This window comes from Bombyx mandarina, chromosome 07, assembly GCF_030267445.1.
Source record: "Bombyx mandarina strain Sakado chromosome 07, ASM3026744v2".
NCBI lineage: Eukaryota > Metazoa > Arthropoda > Insecta > Lepidoptera > Bombycidae > Bombyx > Bombyx mandarina.
The window spans coordinates 7,789,815-7,810,780 of NC_143214.1; the positions used below are offsets into that span (position 1 = coordinate 7,789,815).

At 37.3% G+C, this 20,966-nt stretch overlaps 2 protein-coding genes and 1 non-coding gene across 3 annotated transcripts; 1 reads left to right on the forward strand and 2 right to left on the reverse strand.

Annotated features, from left to right (window-relative positions):
* The first annotated feature begins 1,134 nt into the window (after positions 1 to 1,134).
* On the forward strand, positions 1,135 to 10,568 carry CLIP3 (clip domain serine protease 3). The gene is made up of 8 exons (XM_028183112.2): positions 1,135 to 1,289; positions 2,183 to 2,283; positions 4,378 to 4,514; positions 6,093 to 6,226; positions 7,351 to 7,519; positions 8,290 to 8,534; positions 9,447 to 9,607; positions 10,245 to 10,568. The coding sequence occupies exons 1-8, from the start codon at positions 1,229 to 1,231 to the stop codon at positions 10,404 to 10,406; spliced, it is 1,170 nt and encodes a 389-aa protein (XP_028038913.2). The 5' UTR covers positions 1,135 to 1,228; the 3' UTR covers positions 10,407 to 10,568.
* On the reverse strand, positions 7,150 to 7,258 carry LOC114249550 (U6 spliceosomal RNA). The gene has a single exon (XR_003624997.2). It is a non-coding gene; the product is annotated as a U6 spliceosomal RNA (small nuclear RNA).
* On the reverse strand, positions 10,556 to 20,236 carry LOC114249519 (acidic amino acid decarboxylase GADL1). Its single transcript, XM_089728670.1, has 8 exons — positions 20,019 to 20,236; positions 16,795 to 16,976; positions 16,149 to 16,371; positions 15,025 to 15,276; positions 14,319 to 14,383; positions 13,623 to 13,812; positions 12,565 to 12,798; positions 10,556 to 11,421 (listed from the first exon to the last, which is right to left on the reverse strand). Exons 1-8 carry the CDS (start codon positions 20,115 to 20,117, stop codon positions 11,227 to 11,229), a joined length of 1,440 nt encoding a protein of 479 aa, XP_089584796.1. The 5' UTR covers positions 20,118 to 20,236; the 3' UTR covers positions 10,556 to 11,226.
* Between the last annotated feature and the right edge of the window lie 730 nt (positions 20,237 to 20,966).

Here is a 20,966-nt window from a genome sequence, read left to right on the forward strand (position 1 = left end):
TTTGTTAAGTGTTTTAAGTGTTGAATACAGTTTTTAAGTTGTATTTTGGTGAAATTTTATTTATCCCGAACCCTAGAACGTAACAATATTTTTGAACCTGTACCATCAAGTTGCCGCGATGAAATATTTGCGTTTCAGTTTGAAGGGTACAATAGAGGCTTCGACCTCAGTCCCCAAGGTGGGTGGTGGCATTCACGTTGTGATATTTACGGACCACAGTAACCGCAATTAAAGTAATAGCAGGCTAACTAGCCGTAAAAGCTCACTAGCGTATACTCCTGATATAGTAAGCGTTCTATGATGGTTTGCAGCGATTTGTAGCTGTTGCAAAAAGCTACTTAAGCTACCATTACTCAGGTCGTCGTGAAGATTGAGATTGTAAAATTTGGTGGTAGTCTGACGTTGCGAACACGACACTCGCATTATTCAAAATGGAGAAGGAGTGCGCATAAGCTTTTATAAAGTTTTAATGAACTTATTTGCATCATCATCACTTATTTGTATATTATTGACATAAGAAATTTACGAAACAGAAAGCGCTAAAACTTCATAGTCACTGAAAAGCCATCAAAATCTCCCAGAGTTTATATTGTCTTTATTTTTTCAAAAACAAGTACCACTCCTCTTCATACCGATAGATCTTCAAGATAGATCTCCGTTTTAGCCTTAAGCGCTTAAAATCGAGCTATTTTTTTATTTCATACCTACATGGATGAATGAGTTCACGTCTGGTGTTAAGTGATTCCGGATGATTTTCCAGAAGTCGAAGAGGAAGTGAGGAAGTGGGTCATGCCCTAATCTATAAGATGCCTGTCGAGTGTATCCATATTAGGTAAAACGCCTAAGACGCACCTATTCTGCCTAGTAGTAGTCATGCGATGCGATTCTAAGGGTGGGATAGGCGTTCCAGCATATCAAAACCTTCTACGTCATATCTCAAAGGCATAGTGGCATTCACATTATCACCAAGGGTAGATTACATTACGTAATAAACAACGTTAATAACTGTCTCTCAAACGACAACGAAAGGCCTTGTAAATTAAAAATTATCAAAAAACAAAAAAATACACCACTCTTGAATGCGGGTTCCTGTATTTGTCGCGCACATATTAAAACTGTTATCAGTCTGCGGCATCCTGTGGATTATTCAGTACGGCATTATCGTTTCTCGTATCCGGCACCTCCTGGAGTAAATCACAGTTTTGCCAGTATCGTTTTGCAGTCGACAATGGTACGAGTGTTACTGTTGCTCTTGACTGTGGCTTTTGTTAAAGCGGATGGCGATTTTTGTGAGTTAATTTTAATGAATTTATTTTTATACATGTAGAATTAGGATCGTGGCGCATTAAATAAAACTATTTCACCGTTGCACTAATATTGCTCTCTTCCAAAACCTTCTCTGTTATTAAAAGATAACTGACATCTTTTTTACTTTTTTTTAAAAAGATTTTATGACCTGGTAACTAAGATCTTTAAGTCATGTCTTATTTTAATTTATATTCTTATTTTTATGAAAAATTACAAAGTGGAGTGAAATGAAATGAAGCTGATTAATTTGAGACATTAATCAACTGGTGAAATTAAATGAAATGAGATGAGAGGATATGGGATGAAATATTACATCTTTTTTACGCCTTGCTCATTCAATCGTCTTCGCCATCTTGCTTTTGTCTGTCATTCTTTTTCCCGCTCTTACCGTATTCTGTCACTCACACTTTAAGGCTCTGTTCCCCACTCTTTTCATATTATGTTCCCTTCTTACCAATAAAATAACAAACACGTTTTTATTTTAATTACTATTACATCTCATAGCTGCAGCTGTAAATGTTAACAAAGGTTTTGAAACCTGTTTGATTATTAAAGAAATATGAATATAAACCGGGTTAGCTCTATTTCATCTTTCCATCATCCGACCATGGTGGTGATATTCTCGAATGCGAACTACAACCGAATATCTCAAGGTGAGTGACGGTATGCCAGTAGCAAATTCAATTAACCTCACACATGAGCAATGTAAATACAACATTTTACCAAACCAAAAAGGTTTTAAAATAAGTTGTCTAGAAAAAGAAAAGAATAAAATTCATATTCAATTCAATTCAATTTCCTCTTAAACTAAAGTTGCAAGACCTTTTTGATTCTTTGGACTTCTTGGTGATTTTATTTACCAAACTTATTGTAGCTGAGTTGACGGACCCGGCATGGCGAGATGTGATAGAAAATGGAGGGCTGCACATCGGAAGCGGAAGAACTAAGCGATTCATCCAGCTAAACACTAACCAGGTACTCTTTATATCATTATCTTTAGTGCCTTTTTTTTATTGCCTAGAGTGGTGGACGAGCTCACAGCCTGGTGTTAAGTGGTTACTGGAGCCCATAGACATCTTCAACATAAATGTGCCACCCATCTTGAGATATAAGTTCTAAGGTCTCAAGTATAGTTACAACGGCTGCCCCACCCTTCAAACCAAAACGCATTACTGCTTCACGGCAGAAATAGGCAGGGTGGTGGTACCTACCCGCGCGGATCCACAAGAGGTCCTACCACCAGTAAAAGTGCTTTGGTTGGCAGCCGACCATACGGCACTCCTGGTGGTGATCACCCTCGCCCATGGTCGTAAACAATGCCAACACAGCATGCATATGTATTATTAATCAACAAAAAAAAAACAAAATGTGTGCAATTCACACGTGGTAGAAGTGAAACCTTCCAAAATTAAAATACAATTATCCTAAACGTCTTAAGTATATGTAAAATTTTGTCATTAGTAAATAATTGTAAGGTAGCGCCCTCTGTGAATTGATATTTTAATTTCACGTATAATCCTAAATTAAAATTCACTACAAGAGCTATCATACACACGTTAGTATTAAAAATCTCACAGATGGCGCTGTATTAAATAGTATGTATATTTCTGTCTTATTCTTTGCTGGCTTCATCCTACACATTTTTGTATTTGTGTCTCTTACCTGTTCCGTTGCATCCGGTTTGAAATCACAACGATTCTAAAGAAGTTTTCACTTCAAAAATCTCACAGATGGCGCTGTATTAAATAGTATGTATATTTCTGCCTCATTCTTTGCTGGCTTCATCCTACACATTTTTGTATTTGTGTCTCTTACCTGTCGTTTTTTCCGTTGCATCCGGTTTGAAACCACAACGATTCTAAAGAAGTTTTCACTTCAAAATTCTATCAACAATTAATGCACTAATCATAAAAATGGTAGTAAATCCTAAAACGATTTGACTCAGATTAGTGACATTAAAGACAAATATTAGGTACAATATAATTAGCTGAAAATAGGTGTCACTTGCCTTAAAATAGGAACCCCATGAGCCTCGTAAGGTTAACGGGAGAAAGAGTAGCAGCCTTGTCTAAATATTAGACCAGCACATATAAATATTATACCAGCAGTGACTTAGCTCTGCCCCTGGCATTGCTGAAGTCCATGGGCGACAGTAACCTTTCACCATCCGGTGGGCCATATGCTCGTCTGCCTACAAAGTGCAATAAAAAAACGCAGACCCGTACTTACTGGTGACAGAGTTTAATGGGAGAGCACAGTAATAAATTCCACCATCCTTCCTATTTATGCATAGCATACAACCATTGAGGTTTACAAAAAAGTGAGAAATGTTACTGAAAAGAATTTTTACACACAACCCAGTTTTATGTTACAACACTGTACTTGGTCTGATCCCGCGAAACTAATAGTATAATTAAATGATAAACTAAATACTGCTACGCTTAATTTTAATGCTATGCTAGCTATTTAATTCAATCACGACCATGTCAATGATAGATTAGTGGACTAATGGCGCCGAACAAGTCATTTCCACGTCTATACGATTTTACTGCAAGCGTTTCATGTTTCTGTTTCAAATGGATAATTACATTCACATGTTGGCGATTCTTCAGCTGGTAAAATTAAGCTGCACGTGCAGATACCACCACGCTGGTGAAATGCGATAAGGTTTCAAGGTTTGAGACAGCCCTATACTATGCGTCATCGCCACATCTGATCTATGGATGCCCGATCCCGGAATGCCCGGATATGCAATCAAAAATCTATCTTTATAGTTTCTTTATTATTTACAAAATAATAATATTATAATAATAATCTTTATTTTTCGAAACATCATGGGCTCATAGTGTTTTAGTATTACAAATAATTTAAAAAACGATGTTAGTAAATAAAAAAATTAAATCAAATCCGTCCCTGGTAGCCCCTTCAGGCACCATGTAGAGTATTGTAGAGCATGCAATTTTATGAACCTACCCAAGGTCGGTCCATCCAACCTTCTGCTTATCCTCTCAAGACCTTATAGGTGCTTCCTTCTATAGCTTCACATTTATTTAAAACATTATCTTACAGGCTAACATCCCCTACCAGTCATGCACACTGCCAAACGGAAAGGCAGGTCGATGCAGACAACTCCGGCACTGCATTCAAGAGGACTTCAAGAAAGATTACCTTGTCTTTATGGATTACGTATGTGTTATCGAAAGGAGGTTGGTACAAATTTGTTTTTGTTCCCATAAATGGATAGGTATGTGTAATACCGACTTAAGTGCAAAAACCTAAGTCCATTGAGTTGAGTTGTAAGCCTTGATTGTGACGTACAAGATTATATACCGTCCTTCGTGGAATACCGCCGTACGGTGTAGACTACGACTTTTATAACAACCAACTCGACGTCTCTTGAGGTGCAAACAACATATTTTTTTATTAAGCCACATGCAAATCCGACCTCTGAACCCTTATCTTTGCTAAGCTTTTTCTGTATTAGCGGATTCCGGAGAATTGCAACGGGTTTATTTGGTTTAATGAGCTGAAAATCCAAAATGTAGGGCCATGAATTGGCGATATCAGACCAAAAAACCTACCAACCAATTGTTACCAACCTACCAATTGTCTCACAGATTATGTTTCATAGATGTATGTATTTACTCATCTCTTTTTGGTGTCACTCTTTCGTTTTATCGAAGCAACGGTACAAAATTAGTTTTTCCTTCAATAAAAAAACAAAAGGTTCTTTGTACCATAGAGTAAGTACGTTCTTAACGTAACTTTTATTTCCTACCTAAGCCGGTAGCCTTGAATGGCTGTGCCAGCGCAACCTAACGAGTAGGTGAGCTCTGGGGGTTCTAGACTGGGGACATTGCTAAAACTTGCCCTAGAAAGAGCAGTGCTTCGCAGAATCGCGACGCGAATCGAAACGCGACCCACTGAGAAGATCCGGTGAGAAACTCAGCGGGCTGTGTCTATGGGCTCTGCAGTTACTGTTGTCTGCTCTTCATAACGGAACGCGCCGTCAAGTATATCTTCTTTGTCGTATCACTCTTGTCAGAGTGGTCGTGGTCGTTATCATTGCTGTGGGCAGATGCTATGCGCATCACCAGTAATCGCCACTTCTCCCGGTTTGTGGTGAGCCTGGACACTCATGTCAACAACCGCCAACTGCCGACTTGACTTGTATATAAACGTTTCTAAAGATCCCAAACTAGGATTTTCTCATGCATAATGGAAAGTCGAAACACATACGACCTTGAAAGAAAAAGATCTATAAGAAACATTTCGAAGCCGGTCGAAAAGCGATCCCAGACCCGTTGTATACTAACTAGTCTCTAATCAATATTCCAACGAGACAATAGATTTCTGTATTATGTGTCTGTTATTCAAAATGGTATCGATCGCTTAACAAAGCATCTGCCATAGGCAACACTATTTAGTATGTGAACAAAAATACCACACGCTTATCCAAAATTATATTATTTTTCATGATTATCTAGTATCTACGTTCATTTTAATACACACAATATTTTGTAACTTCCTGTATGTTCGTTTATCTGTTGTCACGGAATTAATCAGTCAACTAGCAAAAATCCGATGCTCATATATGTAGAATATTTCTTTTTTTGTGTGGGTTTTTTTTTAAATTGTGGATAATAAATTCACGAAGTATCAATTAAGACGAAGGAATTAAGAGTCGAAGGAATTGAGACGAGAAAATGTTCTAACGTCGGAAATCGCCTCGAAAATCTCGAAATTTCTCTTGGATATGTATTATCATTATTTCTAATTCATAGTTCGATTGGTGTTTGCTGCCCTGAGAATGAAGTTAAAGAAGGCATACAGGCTCTGGCTGGAGATCTTCCAGCTACCGCTCCTAAGAACGAAGATGACGAAATCCTGCTGAAAATAAACAGAGCAGAAAATAGAGGTAATATTGAGTGTTCTTTGTTTTAAAACCAGAAGACTGCCGAGATAAGAAGATTGCCGAGATAAGAAGACAGTAGAGATCACATTCCACCTGATTTTACCGTATACAAAAATGATTACTTGTGCAATACGCCGTACACCGGGTGTCTTATACTTTAGGCCTCAACTTCATACAAGTAAATAATTACAAACGGCTGCAATATCGTTGTCATCTAAACAACCCGAGAAAGAGACAAATTCCGTGAACGTCAATTGTATTTTAATCCTCACCATGAATTATTACAAGATAGTTCAACAAGTTTTAAGATTTTAACAACACAACAGATGATTGTAGATTAGTGGTGAAATTAATTATAGATAAAAGCAATCGAGTGAACGTTAAATAGCTAGATTTAATTAATATATTTTAATTAAAATCAATAATTAAGTTAGTAGTATCGGTATTAACCTGCTTAATGCAGTAGAGTGACAGTACTGACAATATTACCTCATGCCGCAGACTAAGCTCTTAGCGTAACGAATGACCAACAACCGCTTGAAAAGCTGTAAATTACATACTGTATTAACATTTCCTTCGATTTTCACGAGTCGTACACATACAATTAATTTTTACGGTTTAATCTATCGTTTTTATGATCATTATATGTTTTATTTTCAACGTTATTTTTCCCAACCTATTTGCTGGTAGCTTAAGGATTCCAGCTACACGCCCACAAATAGGTGAGCTCACGGGCTCAACCTAAGAGAATTTGCTAACAATAACCCTAGCAAGAGTAGTGCTTCTCAGCATCTACCACCGAATCGGAATTCCAACCCGCTGAGAAAGTTCAGTGGGTTGTGTCTATAAGTTAGTTCGCTCGTCGAATTCGCCAATTACGACAAATAGTTCAACGAGGACGATGCTTGAAGAGCCTAAAAGCACCGAAAGAAGTGGAAGGTTTCAGGATGTTTCATGTAATTCTTAAGTACGGGCCATGATAAACTCCTTTGTTTCATTCCAATTTTAATATATCAACGTATAGGTAATCACGTTAGTCACGAAAACTATTAAGTGAATATATATGTACCTATATGACATTATTTAAACGCTGTTGTGCCGATACGATTGAATTTTGACTTTAACAGGTTGCGGTCTAAGCACTCGCGCTCAAGGTAGAATCACTGGGTCCAGACCGGCTAATCCTCGTGAATGGCCATGGATGGCGTCGATCACGCCATACGGATTCGAACAATATTGCGGTGGGGTCCTCATCACTGATCGACACGTGTTAACGGCCGCACATTGTACAAGAAGGTACAAGTCTTAAAATTAAATCAACATTTTCTAAATAGGTCCTTTATTATGACAATAAATAGATAGAGGAGAGATAAGGAGAAGATATAAGCGCGAGACTATCTTTAAGTCAGAAGGAAATCACTTTACTCCCGCCACCGACCAAAAACTCAACAACCTCGGATGAGATAAAATTTAAATGGCACGGGGTGTGGTGACGCGTATAAGCACATCTCTCGCCCCATCCTACTGATCCTACTACCACTGTAGTTATTGGCACCACGATAAGCGAACCTATCAGTCTGCGAACTACTTGGGGTCCATCACAACAGAGTCGCTTACTAATGCCCCTAGGATTGCCAGCTTTAACAGAACAAGTGGGGGACGAGAAGTGCGTAGCCACGCACTTGGTCACTGCGTCCCTTCTTCCATATTGTCGTTAATCTCACGGCGACGTGAGGTTAAATACTCAATTGCATTACATAACACCAAGCTTGCCCTTCGAACCTAAACAAATTACTGCTTCGTTACTATAATAAGCAGGATGATAATCTGAGCGTCCGAGGTTCGGCCTGCGAAGGTGTGCTTAATATCTGACCTAGCAAGAGCAATGCTTCGCTGAATCCACATCGAAATCGCGATCCACTGAGAATATGTCGCGAGAAATTCAAAGGGTCGTTCGTATTAGTGGATTCAACTAATAACCTAAACTACAGCTCTGACTAATATTGCCCTGTTCTTGATCAATCATTTCTTTGTAAGCCTTGAAAACGAGATTATTCTTTCAACAGGTGGGACGCCGACGAATTATACGTACGACTTGGTGAATACGACCTGCAGCGCACTAACGACTCCCGCTCTTACAATTTTAAAGTGGTGGAGAAGATCCAGCATCCTAACTTCGAGCTGTCGAGCTATCATAACGACATCGCCATTCTGAAGCTTCACAGGCCAGCTGTGTTTAATACATATGTTTGGCCAATTTGTCTACCGCCTGCAGATTTGGATCTTACTAATGAAATCGCTACAGTCATTGGTAAGTATTTTTAATGGTGTTAAAACCATAAATGAGTTGTCTGACTCAACTACTAAGAGTCGCTAAATGGCGACGATGACCAATCTCCAAATGGCCATGCGCCCGTCGGTCTTTATAAATGAAAAATAAGTAAAATGTTATATTGTTCTGCTTCATCGCAATCAACTAGATCCAATAACCAAGATTATAACCAAACTTGGAGTACATTTCGTCAGGACTCATCAGAAGAAAATGTTGTCGATACCAAAGTCCTGCTGGCGTCTGTAATTCGTATCAACACAGCTAATTTCATATATTTAGCTAATCTAACACAAAAAAATTGTCTTACTAACTAATCAGAAGATAGTTTGCTCTTTTGAAAACCACTATCTCCCTAAGATCATTCTTCGATCACAGAGTGTCATCACCTATTTTTCCTGTCGATGTGTCTGACCCTAAATTCTATCTAGCTAGTAGTAGGGGATGTAGTGAGCCTTTTACAGATTAGAACGAAAGCAATGATACGTTCTAATCAAGATCTTTCTTCTATCACTGTGTCTATAAATCATGAAGAAAGCTATAATACCTTTTTTAATTTAAAATATCACACTCAAATTATCAGCGACATACATAATAAATAATAATGTATGGCACATGATTTAGTATTTAGTACTAGAGCCTTAACTACACAATCTAATGTACTCAGTGGTTGCCACAGAGTACCCAATGTTTTTTCTTGAGCGCATCACTTGCTTTGTAGTTCTGAATTATAAATTGTACTGCCCCCCTCCTCGAACTGGAACGCATTACTGCTTCACCGCAGAAACAGGCAGGGTGGTGACGCCTATCTGTGCGGGCTCACAAGCCGCCCTACCACCAGAAATCACGTGTTAAGTTTCGTGCTGATCCACTGAAGAACGCAATTTTTTATAGGATGGGGAACTCAATGGTACGGTGGTCCCCACAGTAACGTGCTCATGGAAGTGTCGGTACCTGTTTGGGAACACAAGAAATGCGTAGATGCGTTCGTCGATTCCGTGTTTACCGAAACCGTTTGCGCTGGTGGACTTGAAGGCGGAAAGGATGCCTGTCAGGTAAAGTCCAAAAACAGCTTTGTATATTACGAAATTCTAAATCCAAGATTATCGCTGATAATACATACATGATAGGAATGTACAAGATTTAACATATTGCATTGCACAAGCACAGCAGCGCACACAAAAAAAATCCGGTAGGCAGCGGCTTGGCTGTGCCCCTGGAGTTGCTTACGTCCATCATCATCATCATTATCCTGCCCTTCTCCCAGTCACCTGGGGTCGGCGCAACATGTATTCTTCTTCCATACTCTTCTATCATAATACCTTTTGTTCGCTCACTCCCTTCTTACCCATATCGTCTTTCACGCAATCCATCCATTTCTTCTTAGGTCTACCTCTTCCTCTATATCCATTCATAGTTAACATTCTCTTACCTACTATCCCAAACGCGCACTTCTCAGTTTCTCTGTCATAGGTGCCACTTTCAGACTTCCTCTAACATATTCATTCCGTATTGTATCCATTCTCGTTACTCCACACATCCATCGCAACATTCGCATCTCTGCTGCATGCAGAATTGGAATTGCTTACATCCATGGGACGGCAATTAAAAAAAAAGCTAGCGAACTTGGTAAACAGATAACTTTTGTGGTTCTTGTTACGTTTTTTAAAGGTACGTTTTTGCGTGTTTCAGGGCGATAGCGGAGGCCCGTTAATGTACCAGATGTCAAGTGGACGTTGGGCAGTAGTCGGCGTTGTGTCCTGGGGTCTGCGTTGTGGCGAGCCTAACCATCCCGGTCTATACGCTCGGGTCGATAAATATTTAGACTGGATCCTATTGAATTCTCGCTTCTAAAGTCTGGACAGAAAGGCTCAGGAGTAAACGCATTATGCCCAGAAGTCAGATATCATGCTAGTTTTTTAAATTTAAACTCAAGCGCCAATAAACAAAATACAATCAAACTGATAATTTTATCATTATGTGTTTAATATAAATAAAACTAGTTTTACAGTTTTATCTCTTGTTTTTTATTGTCATTATATTATTTCTGACTTTTCGAATACTCTATGGTTTTCGTGGTCAGGAACATAGTTGAATAATCGGATTCCAATTAAAAACCTTAGGGCCATCCGTAAATGTAGTTTTAAACACGCGAAAATCTAAGAAAATACTATTATGTGGTCACTCTTGGTCAGTCTTAGATTTAGGAAATTAAAAGAAAAACTTATAAGCATTCAATTACAGTTTGTTATCTATGTATTAATACGTGAAGCAAAAACTTTGTACCCCTTTTTACGAAAAATGCGCGGATGGAGGTGTATGAAATTTCCCACACTTGTAGAGAATATAGAGAAGGAGTGCACAATAATAATATTTTTTTAAAACAATTCATAAAAGATACATTAAATCCATAAAGAAAACATTACACACACTGCCATGTATTTGACACACACACATATGTATACTCTTTGTTTATTGTCAAACTTCAGTTAATGCTTAAAGTCTGTGGTCAAATTGAAAATAGGTTAATATAGTTTGTCTTTATTAATATTTGTCTATAGTGTAATCTTGGCGAAATCTGACAATAGAACCTTAATAATGTTCAAACTTATAATTTCAATTAATTATACTCGAATTTCGACTACTGCGGGACCACTAGTTAATAATTATCATTTTACGGGAACATTTCCTTTGTGATCGCTTCGCCGGATTCCTTCACTGCATTAAGCATTTCTATTACTTGATTTTCATTTAGTTCTGGATGGAAAGTAAAGGCCAGTCGAAAGAAATTCTTGTGCTGTCGTAGCGGCGAGTAAGCTACCATCAGTTTCGAAGTCAACGTTAGCTGCTCTTTAATTTTTGGTGTTATCTGAATTAAAAACGAGCGAGTTATTATTGAGTTACTTCCTATTAATTAATATATGTGATCCAGCGACCTGTTTGTGGATTAAGATTTTTATTTATTTATTTCTTAGATGGATGGACGAGCTCACAGCCTACCTGATGTTAAGTGATAACCGGAGCCCATAGATATCTACAACGTAAATGCGCCACCCACCTTGAGATATAAGTTCTAAGGTCTCAGTATAGTTACAACGGCTGCCCCACCCTTCAAACCGAAACGCATTACTGCTTGATGCTTCACGGCAGATATAGGCAGGGCAACGATAACTGCGGACTCACAAGAGGTCCTACCACCAGTTATTTTAATTATTATTTTATTAGAATGGGTGAACGAAATCACGACCCATCTAGGATTAAGTTGTTACTGGAGCCCATAGATATCAACAGCATAAATGCCGCCACCCACTTTGAAACATTTTTTTATAGCTTAGATGGTTGGACGAGCTCGCGTCCTACCTGGTGTTAAGTGGTAACCGGAGCCCATAGACATCTACAAAGTAAATGCCGCCACCCTCTTCGAGACATAAGTCTGAATTCTATACTACAACGGCTGCCTCACCATTCAACCCGGAACGCATTGCGGCAGAAATAGGCAGGGCGGTGCTACCAGCCCGTGTGAGTTGTTAAGAGGCCTCATCTTCGACTATTTTAACTGTTCTTTTTTTGTTACCTGTTAGATAAATACGTCAAACTCTATCTCTAAGCGTGTTGACGTTGTACTTGGCTATGGGCATAAAAAATTTATTAAGAAATTTCCTTTTTTTATTTATTGCTTAGATAGGTGGACGAGTTCACAGCCCACCTGGTGTTAAGTGGTTACTGGAGCCCATAGACATCTACAACGTAAATGCGCCACCCACCTTGAGATATAAGTTCTAAGGTCTCGGTATAGCTACAACGGCTGCCCCACCCTTCAAACCGAAACGCATTACTGCTTCACGGCAGAAATAGGCAGGGTGGTGGTACCTATCCGCGCGGACTCACAAGAGGTCCTACCACCAGTTTTTTTAGTTAAATAAGCAAACACAGTGTGTGAAGCAAACCGTTGCTAGGGAATTTAGAACTTTAAAGTGAACTATATAATTATCGTATTAGATGTATCAATTACCTTGTGCATTAGATCCCACCACTCTTCGTTCTCATCTTTATTCCTCATAAATTTAGGAATGTACCAAAAACACACGTTAGGGCATTGCAGTTTTTCAGAAACCAATCGGAAACCCTCCATTTTCGATGTGGCACTCAAACAGAACTGTGCTATGCTCATGACTTTGTCGGTTAGTACACTAAGTCCAATGTCTCCACGAGATTTCCACATCGTCCAGAGTTTAAACGCGTCTATCTGTTTTAGAAAATGCATTATGAAAAAAAACATATATAAAAAATAAACTAAAACTCCCATTACTAAACTACTATAAAATAATTAATGAATTGAAAATACACGTCTTGATGTCAATTGATAGGTGTCGTTGAGAAAAAAAAATTACAACCTAATATATAGCCTTTAGTTAAAACCAAAGATAATATGTTTTTAATTATACCGAATCGTCCAATACATCGGAAAAGATATATAGAACAGAATATAGTTAGAATATGCTTTATTATAGGTCAAAAATAGTCAAAATAAACACAAATACAAAACCTTCTAAGTCGTCGTAATTTTTTTAATTATATTTTTTATTGCTTAGATGGGTGAACGAGCTCACAGCCCACCTGGTGTTAAGTGGTCACTGGAGCCCATAGACATCTACAACGTAAATGCGCCATCCACCTTGAGATCTAAGTTCTAAGGTCAGATGGACAAGAATAAACAATTTTATCTTAGTCCTAGTTTACTGGTGGGGACCTCTTGTGAGTCCGCACGGGTAGGTACCACCGCCCTGCCTATTTCTGCCGTGAAGCAGTAATGCGTTTCGGTTTGAAGGGTGGGGCAGCCGTTGTAACTATACTGAGACCTGAGAACTTATCTCAAGGTGGGTGGCGCATTTACGTTGTAGATGTCTATGGGCTCCAGTAACCACTTAACACCAGGTGGGCTGTGAGCTCGTCCACCCATCTAAGCAATAATAATAAAAAAGTCCCTTAAGGGTCTATTTTGAAACTACTACATTAATATTTTTAATTAAAATAAGGTATATTCTATTATGCAGAATCAGGAGAACCAACCTTTCTTCCACACTGAACACTTTTGTCGCCCGTATCATACGAAACGTCATAAAACTTATCCTGTTGAAACAGGTACTGAGCCGCTGCAGAATTAGCTTCGTGAAGCAACCCACGTTCTTTGATAAGAAATACGGAACACTGCAGAGGTGCGCCGGCCATTTTGTGAGGATTCCAAGATATGGAATCGGCCCTAAAATAAAAATAAAAAAAAACAATTAATTGTTTATATATATAAAAAAATATATTGCTAAGATGGGTGGATGATCTCACAGCCCACCTGATTGTAAGTGGCTACTGGAGCCCATAGACGTAAATGCCGCCACCCACCCTGAGACATGAGTTCTAAAGTTTGAGTATAGTTAGTTACAACGGCTGCCTCACCCTGAAAACCGAAACGCGTTACTGCTTCACGGTAGAATAGTTTTCAAAGTTATACCATAGGAACCACTTAATGTTATATAGCAATTTCCGCTAATCCGATAATAGACGCAAAACCGTCTTTAATTACTACCTGAAATAAGAGAAAAGTTTCCGGAAACACACGAAGTAATCGAGGTATTTGCGAGCCCCTCACTCCCACTGCTGTAACTCCCGTTTAACAAGAATTTCTGAGCGGAGATTTAATAATTTCTAAATTTGAATACCCGAAGTACCGAATAGGAATATTTTAAATACCAGTACCATTTTTAGCCAAACCTTTTAACTCCCAGTAATTTGCTTCGGTATTTAGGCGACAGCATCAAACTACCGCCCCAACAAGCCTGAAACAGAGTATCCAATTATCCTCATTCTTTAACTACATAAGTTACTTCCCTATCACTCGTCCGTGATTGTATTCACAGCTTTAAATCTTATCTTACTAGTTCTCTTCCAGGATTTGGCCAATTTTACATTTGGGATGAATATTTTGAATGAAAGTTTATCTATTGTATTGCTTTAAAAAACGCGGTTTTACATTTACTATTATTACTACTATTTCCGGATCCCGTAATTGTAGGTACACAAAAAGTATTTAAATCAAATTTTAAATATAATTCAAAACTATTTAGGATAAAAAGTTTAATAAAAAATTAGGTTTTTTTTGATGCTCAAACGAAGTAACAAAATCTAGAAAATAAGTGAGCAAATTGAAATACCTATCTGACAGTTTAAATAATTTTTATTTTTTTTATTGCTTAGATGGGTGGACGAGCTCACAGCCCACCTGGTGTTAAGTGGTTACTGGAGCCCATAGACATCCACAGCGTAAATGCGCCACCCACCTTGAGATATAAGTTCTAAGGTCTCAAGCTTCGATCAACAATTCTCAAGTATGCTGGCTACGGCTACCCCCTCCCCTCCCCCCCCCTTCAAACCGAATTAATTAGTAGAAGTAATTTTCTTAATTAAAAAATGAACTTACATCAACGTGCATCCAAACGCCATGCTTCTTACAGACATTAGCTATGTCATTCAAATCATCAATAGCGCCCAGGACGGTGGTACCAGCAGTCGCATTAACCAATACTGGATATCTGTTTTCTTCTTTTTCTCTTTCTATAGCCTTTTCAAGTTCACTTACAATCATTTGCCCGTGTTCATTCGCCTTTATGGGACGAAGGCTCTCCGTTCCGAATCCTAACCAATGCGCAGCTTTTCTGATTGAGTAGTGGCTCTGTAAAGGTATTATTTTAATTAAACCATGCAAAAATATTCATTGTTGTTATCTTTTTAATAGTCGTATTGTGTAAAAGCAATAAGAAATAATACTTAAAAAAAAACTAACAAAATACGCTTTTATAGAAAATTCAACTAGAAAATAGAAAATAAATTTTAATAAAAATAGTGTCAGAAAAAAATGATTTTATTGAAAAAAAAGAGTGGGGTGCATGGTATCAGTAGTTATAAATATTTTATGAACAGATATCTTAATAAGTATACCAAATTTCGAGTTAAACCGACTTTTTGAAGGGTGTCAAAATCATGTTCAAAGATTTCGTTGCAAACATACATACTAACATACATACGTCTGAAGCTAACAAAAGCGTATTAAAAATGATTAAGTGGTAACACCCGAAAATTGACTAGAAAAAGGGTAGATAGATCTGTCAGCTTCGAGACCCGCAGTTTTCAGTTTACCCGTGGTGCTTATGACAGCTCGAAAGATTAGGAACTCACGAAATGTGAGATACGTGGTAAGAACCGGTTAAATAATATCATATAGTATAGTAATTTAAGTTTGAACAGCTGCTGCTTTGAGTTAAAGATAGGCAGAGAACAATGGTCTACCAGTGTGAGCTTGCAAAAAACTCTGGTACTGTAATAATATAAATTAGAAGAAAAATAATAAACACGCAAAAATATTATTAATTTTGAGTTTTGTATCATCTCGTTTGCATGTCAATTAAGTAACAAAGCCTGAATTTATTTATAAATTCGGTTACCTACTGTGAGCCAAACTCAGACACTTTCAAACATTAAAAAGAAACATTTCTATCTGCTAGTAAGCATTAAGTGGAGAAGTAAAGTAATAATAAGTTTCCTTACGTCTTCAGAAGTAAAAATGACCATCTCCGGTAAGTTTCTCATGCCTTTCCTCTTGACTTCGGGGAAAGCTTTAAATCTAGCTGCAACCAGAGCATATAACATTGAAACGCTACCACCGGGACTAAAAATACCATCACCGTTGGGGATTCCGAACAAATTGAGAATATGGTTCAAAACTTTGAGCTCTATTAGGGTGAAGACTGGTGCTACCTCGAACGTGTATCTGGAATTATGAAAGTCCCAAATAAATCAACGTATTTTTTTATTGAACTGAAATATTTTGTGAGCCGTAATTAAGTCTTGAAACACTTTAATCCTGCAGAGGATTTTCGGTTTGTTCCTATCCAGCAAGATACATGAGATTAACTTTGCTCATATATTTTGCGTGTAAGCTTCCGGACACATGAAAGATTGTTCATCCCCTTTTAACGATGAGCTTTAGATACTTGCATGGACAGACATCGGTCAGCCCTTGCTAATTAATCTCAAATATATTTTTATAAATATTTAACTGTACATAATGCATCATAATCATTTTTGCTAATAGTCATACGCCATTACCATGCAAAATTATCTTTGATTATCCACTTTGTTCCATTTATCAAGACACAAACGATTTCTAATTGATTTTGTTCTCAAAACTTACTGGCTAGTGTTAAAAGCCTCAGCTATCCAAGCGCCGGCCAGTCCATATGGATCAGTGCAGCCATATAACTGGTTTTTGAACGTTGCCTTATCTGTTTTGACGCTGTACTGTAAGACTTGTCTAACACACCGCTCCAGGTCATCATCGTTCACTTCCTGACCAATGTCCAAGTCTAGAATGGCCTGAAACATATTTTCCGGTAGTTTTTAATGTGAATCATGTATTGATGTGTCTTCTGGTTGTAAAATCGAACCCTCAAACCGTCATGCCACCTTTGTGCCACCGCTTTCGCTTCTCACCTCCCCTGGGTGTGTGTGTGCGTATACTAGGCACTTTGCTGTTTGTTTGTGTGAGTTGTGTACTGCATATACCTTTTTAACACTTTACTTGAACCGTTAACCGCTTATATACATACATACTTTGTCTTTCTTTTTTAAGCGACTTCAAAAAGTAGGTTACCATTTCGACTATATTTTTTATGCGTTTTAGCTGAGAACTTCTTTCTAGGTAAGCCGATTTTGACGATTATATTTCATTTGAAAGCCGATGCTTTTCGTGTGTTCCCATTTTTTTCCAAACCTCAACATAAAACCGGTAGTTTATTAGCTGTCCTTAATAATGCACTTTTAATTAATTTCCACTACATTAATGATGTTCTTTTTTTTTTTATTGCCCTTGTAGGAAGACGACTATACCGGCTATTTGATTGTGAGTGGTTACCGTCGCCCATGGACGTCAGCAAAGCCAGGGACAGAGGCAAGTCGCTGCCTACCGCAGGCACGCAGGTTTTGGTGAAGTTAGTTTTTTACTTTTTTATATCATAATATTTTCAATTTGTTTAATCCACATTTCTTTAATGGTTTTCATTCATTATAAATTACTAACACGTCATGATAGCTAACTTTTTTTATATTATCGCAAAAAACATTCATGAAATGTCGCATACTTATTATTATGTAAATCATGCGTCAAAGTCGGACGGCCATATCTTACGCAGCATTTCTTACTCGTGCTCTGCTTCATTTACATGAGCTGCTGTGTCTAGACACAAGCTTTTAGAGCAACAGCTTTTAGACAACATTGTTGCAGCATTTTAGACGCAATTTATGTGTTTCATTGAATTCATCTCGAAAAAGTTTGCAATAAGGGGCCATCCATAAAGTACGTCACACGAATTTTAGGACTTTTGAACCCCTCCCCCCCTCCTTGTCACAGGTTGTCACATTTTTATAACCCCCCCCTCCTGATGTGACGTCACACATTTTTTAAATTTATGTATGTATTTAAAAATAATCGAGAGAAAACAGCTATTTTCATTTTTTACTTATTTTTATTAAATAATAATCTAATAAAATCAACATAAAGTCCAACGTTTCATAAAACCGAAAAAACAAACGACTAGTTAGAAAATAATAAACGATTAATTATATTAATTAAAGATAAAAAACTTAATTATCGAGTGTCCATGGACTTTGGATCCACTCTTTTATATCAGCTATTACTGGTAAATCAGGCACTTCATTTTCGTTCTGAATTTGAACGTCAGGAACATCCTTAGTGTCGACATCATTCTCTTCCATCCATAAAGCATCGTCATCATTCATTAAACAGAGAATTTCTCGGGCACGTCTAGCCGCAATTCTTTGAGGACGAATTTTCGCTAAATTATTAATAAATATAGATCAATAAATATATATCAAAAAATTATTAATAAATATAGATCAAGCTTGTAAATTTTTAAAATTTTTAATTCACATACAAACTTTGCGTTTTAGTATTTTAAATTTTAACATGTGACGTCACAAAAGTATTGACCCCCCCATGCCCCTTGTCACACGATGTCACACTTCGGTGATACCCCCCCTCCCCATTAACGTGTGACGTACTTTATGGATGGCCCCTAACCAAGGAACTCTAAAACTTGTTAAGATACTTGATAGTCGCGTTTATATTCAAATCTATCAAATAATATACACATTTGACTCGATTGACTCGACGCTGCCGTAGTTAGCGCCCCGGACTGTTGCGCAGTGTGTCGCAGGTTCGATTCCCACATCAGGCAAATATTATTGATGAACAGGTTTGTTTATTTTTCGTTTTTTTTTTTTTTATTGCTTAGATGTGTGGACGAGTTCACAGCCCACCTGGTGTTAAGTGGTTACTGGAGCCCATAGACATCTACAGCGTAAATGCGCCGAGAAAGAAAAGGTCGATTTCAAGAAAAATATGAACTCACAACATCGAAATCATACATCATCGTTATCGGCATAATTACATGCAATTTACTATCTGCTTATACAATAGGGCAATGACATCACTAATAATCATAAATAATAAAATAAAATGTCTCGTATTTCGTTAAAGGAATATGAGTCACATCATCCTCACTAGACTTCAATACGGACAACAATGGAATTCATCGTTTTCCTCAGGTACTATTCTTAATAACAACACTTTTAGTGCAATGCATTAAGTTATTACCTATAAGTTAATTCCTTCTCTGTAGAGAATGTTCTTTGGCGCTTAAAAAAGAATTCTTTTAGATTTAAAAAAATAAAAGGATTACTAGAGAGATCATGATAGTTTTAAAGCTATTCAAATAGGTACACAAAATATTAATCATAAAATAAAAATTGGTAGACTCTGAACTTGGAACATACTTTTTAATCTTGTTTGATATTGATGACAAGCGGCAGGCCCGACACCAATGCTCTTTGAGAATTGACAACAAGACTTTGAAAATTGAAAACAAGAGAGAGAGAGAGAGAGAGAGAGAGATTTACAAAATACACGTAAATTTATATTATTAGGGATATTCTGTTGGAAATAAACGACCAAATATTGATACAAAAAAAGCATATTAGTTTTACGGCAAAGACAACAGTTAAGAATCGTCTTCTCCACTGTTTTCAACAGTTTTTTTTTTTAATAGTATGTAGAATTTGATATAGTGAGTTTTTTTTTTAAATCAACAAGGAAGAATGAGAGACTCAATACATAAAATGAACGGAGATCTTTAAGCGACATTAACTAAGTGAACAACAATTATAGTATACATAAATAAGACTCAATAAAATCCCGATATTGTACAACAATTGGGAATTAATTATGTGGTTAAATTGAATGCACATTGCGCTAAATAAAACCTGAATTTTTAATAAAGAATTCTGCAGATTACTAAACATGCAACGTATATATTCTAGAAAAAAAAAAAGTTCACCTACCTCTAACTCTTCAGGATGCTTAAAACGTACAAGCGGTACGTCTTTTTTTCTTTCATCTTTTACTATTTGGAGCACTATGTCCAGGAAAGATAAATCCATCTTAAATAGCCTCTACGTAACTCGACATACGTGCTTGTGGTGCCAAAGTCAGTACAACAGTGGGACTGTACCCGACTGTACCGTTTTAAGACTATTAATGAATGTCAAAGTGTGTTTATGTGTTGAAGTGGTCACCAGAATGTGCATTTATACGCATGGCCCTGTATAGGGTTAAGTTGAGGTCATAATGATCTTGACCGAACAATGTTTACAAATAAATGATTAATATTATTCTTTACGCACAGAAATGTTAGGACTGAAGAAATATAAGTTGTTAGAACACGAGATACTGTTCAGTTGTGATCAAAGATTAACAAAAATGTTCAAATTAAGTGAAAGTTAAAAGACGAAATTTAAGTTTTAATCACAAAATCAATTACGAAATTAATCAATTATTTAACTAATAAGCAATCCCGGAACCTAGACAAGAATTTTAATTTATCTCACGAATTATGGAATTTCTGCCTTTATGATAATACAGTTTATAATTTTAAGCCACTAACATTGAATACCGCGCTGGTATACTGTGCCGACGAACCCATGGTTTTATTTACCACGAAGCAGAGGTCCAATCGCGATTGCATCCTAAACGATTCCAAACATCATTTTAAATAACAGTCTCTCTCTAATGAAAAATATTACTAGTTACATGTAAATATTAAAAGTGTCAACTAAAAAAATAATATTTGGTTTATTTTTATTTCAATTGCTGAAAGATGAGTTTGTGTTTCACCTGGACGTAAATCATGATGGTCATGCGCGTGACAATGGTGATTCCACAGCCAAGCTGCTATTTATGCCCTTTTCAAACATGTTTTGGAGAAGAATCACTGAAGTTTGGGGATCCAA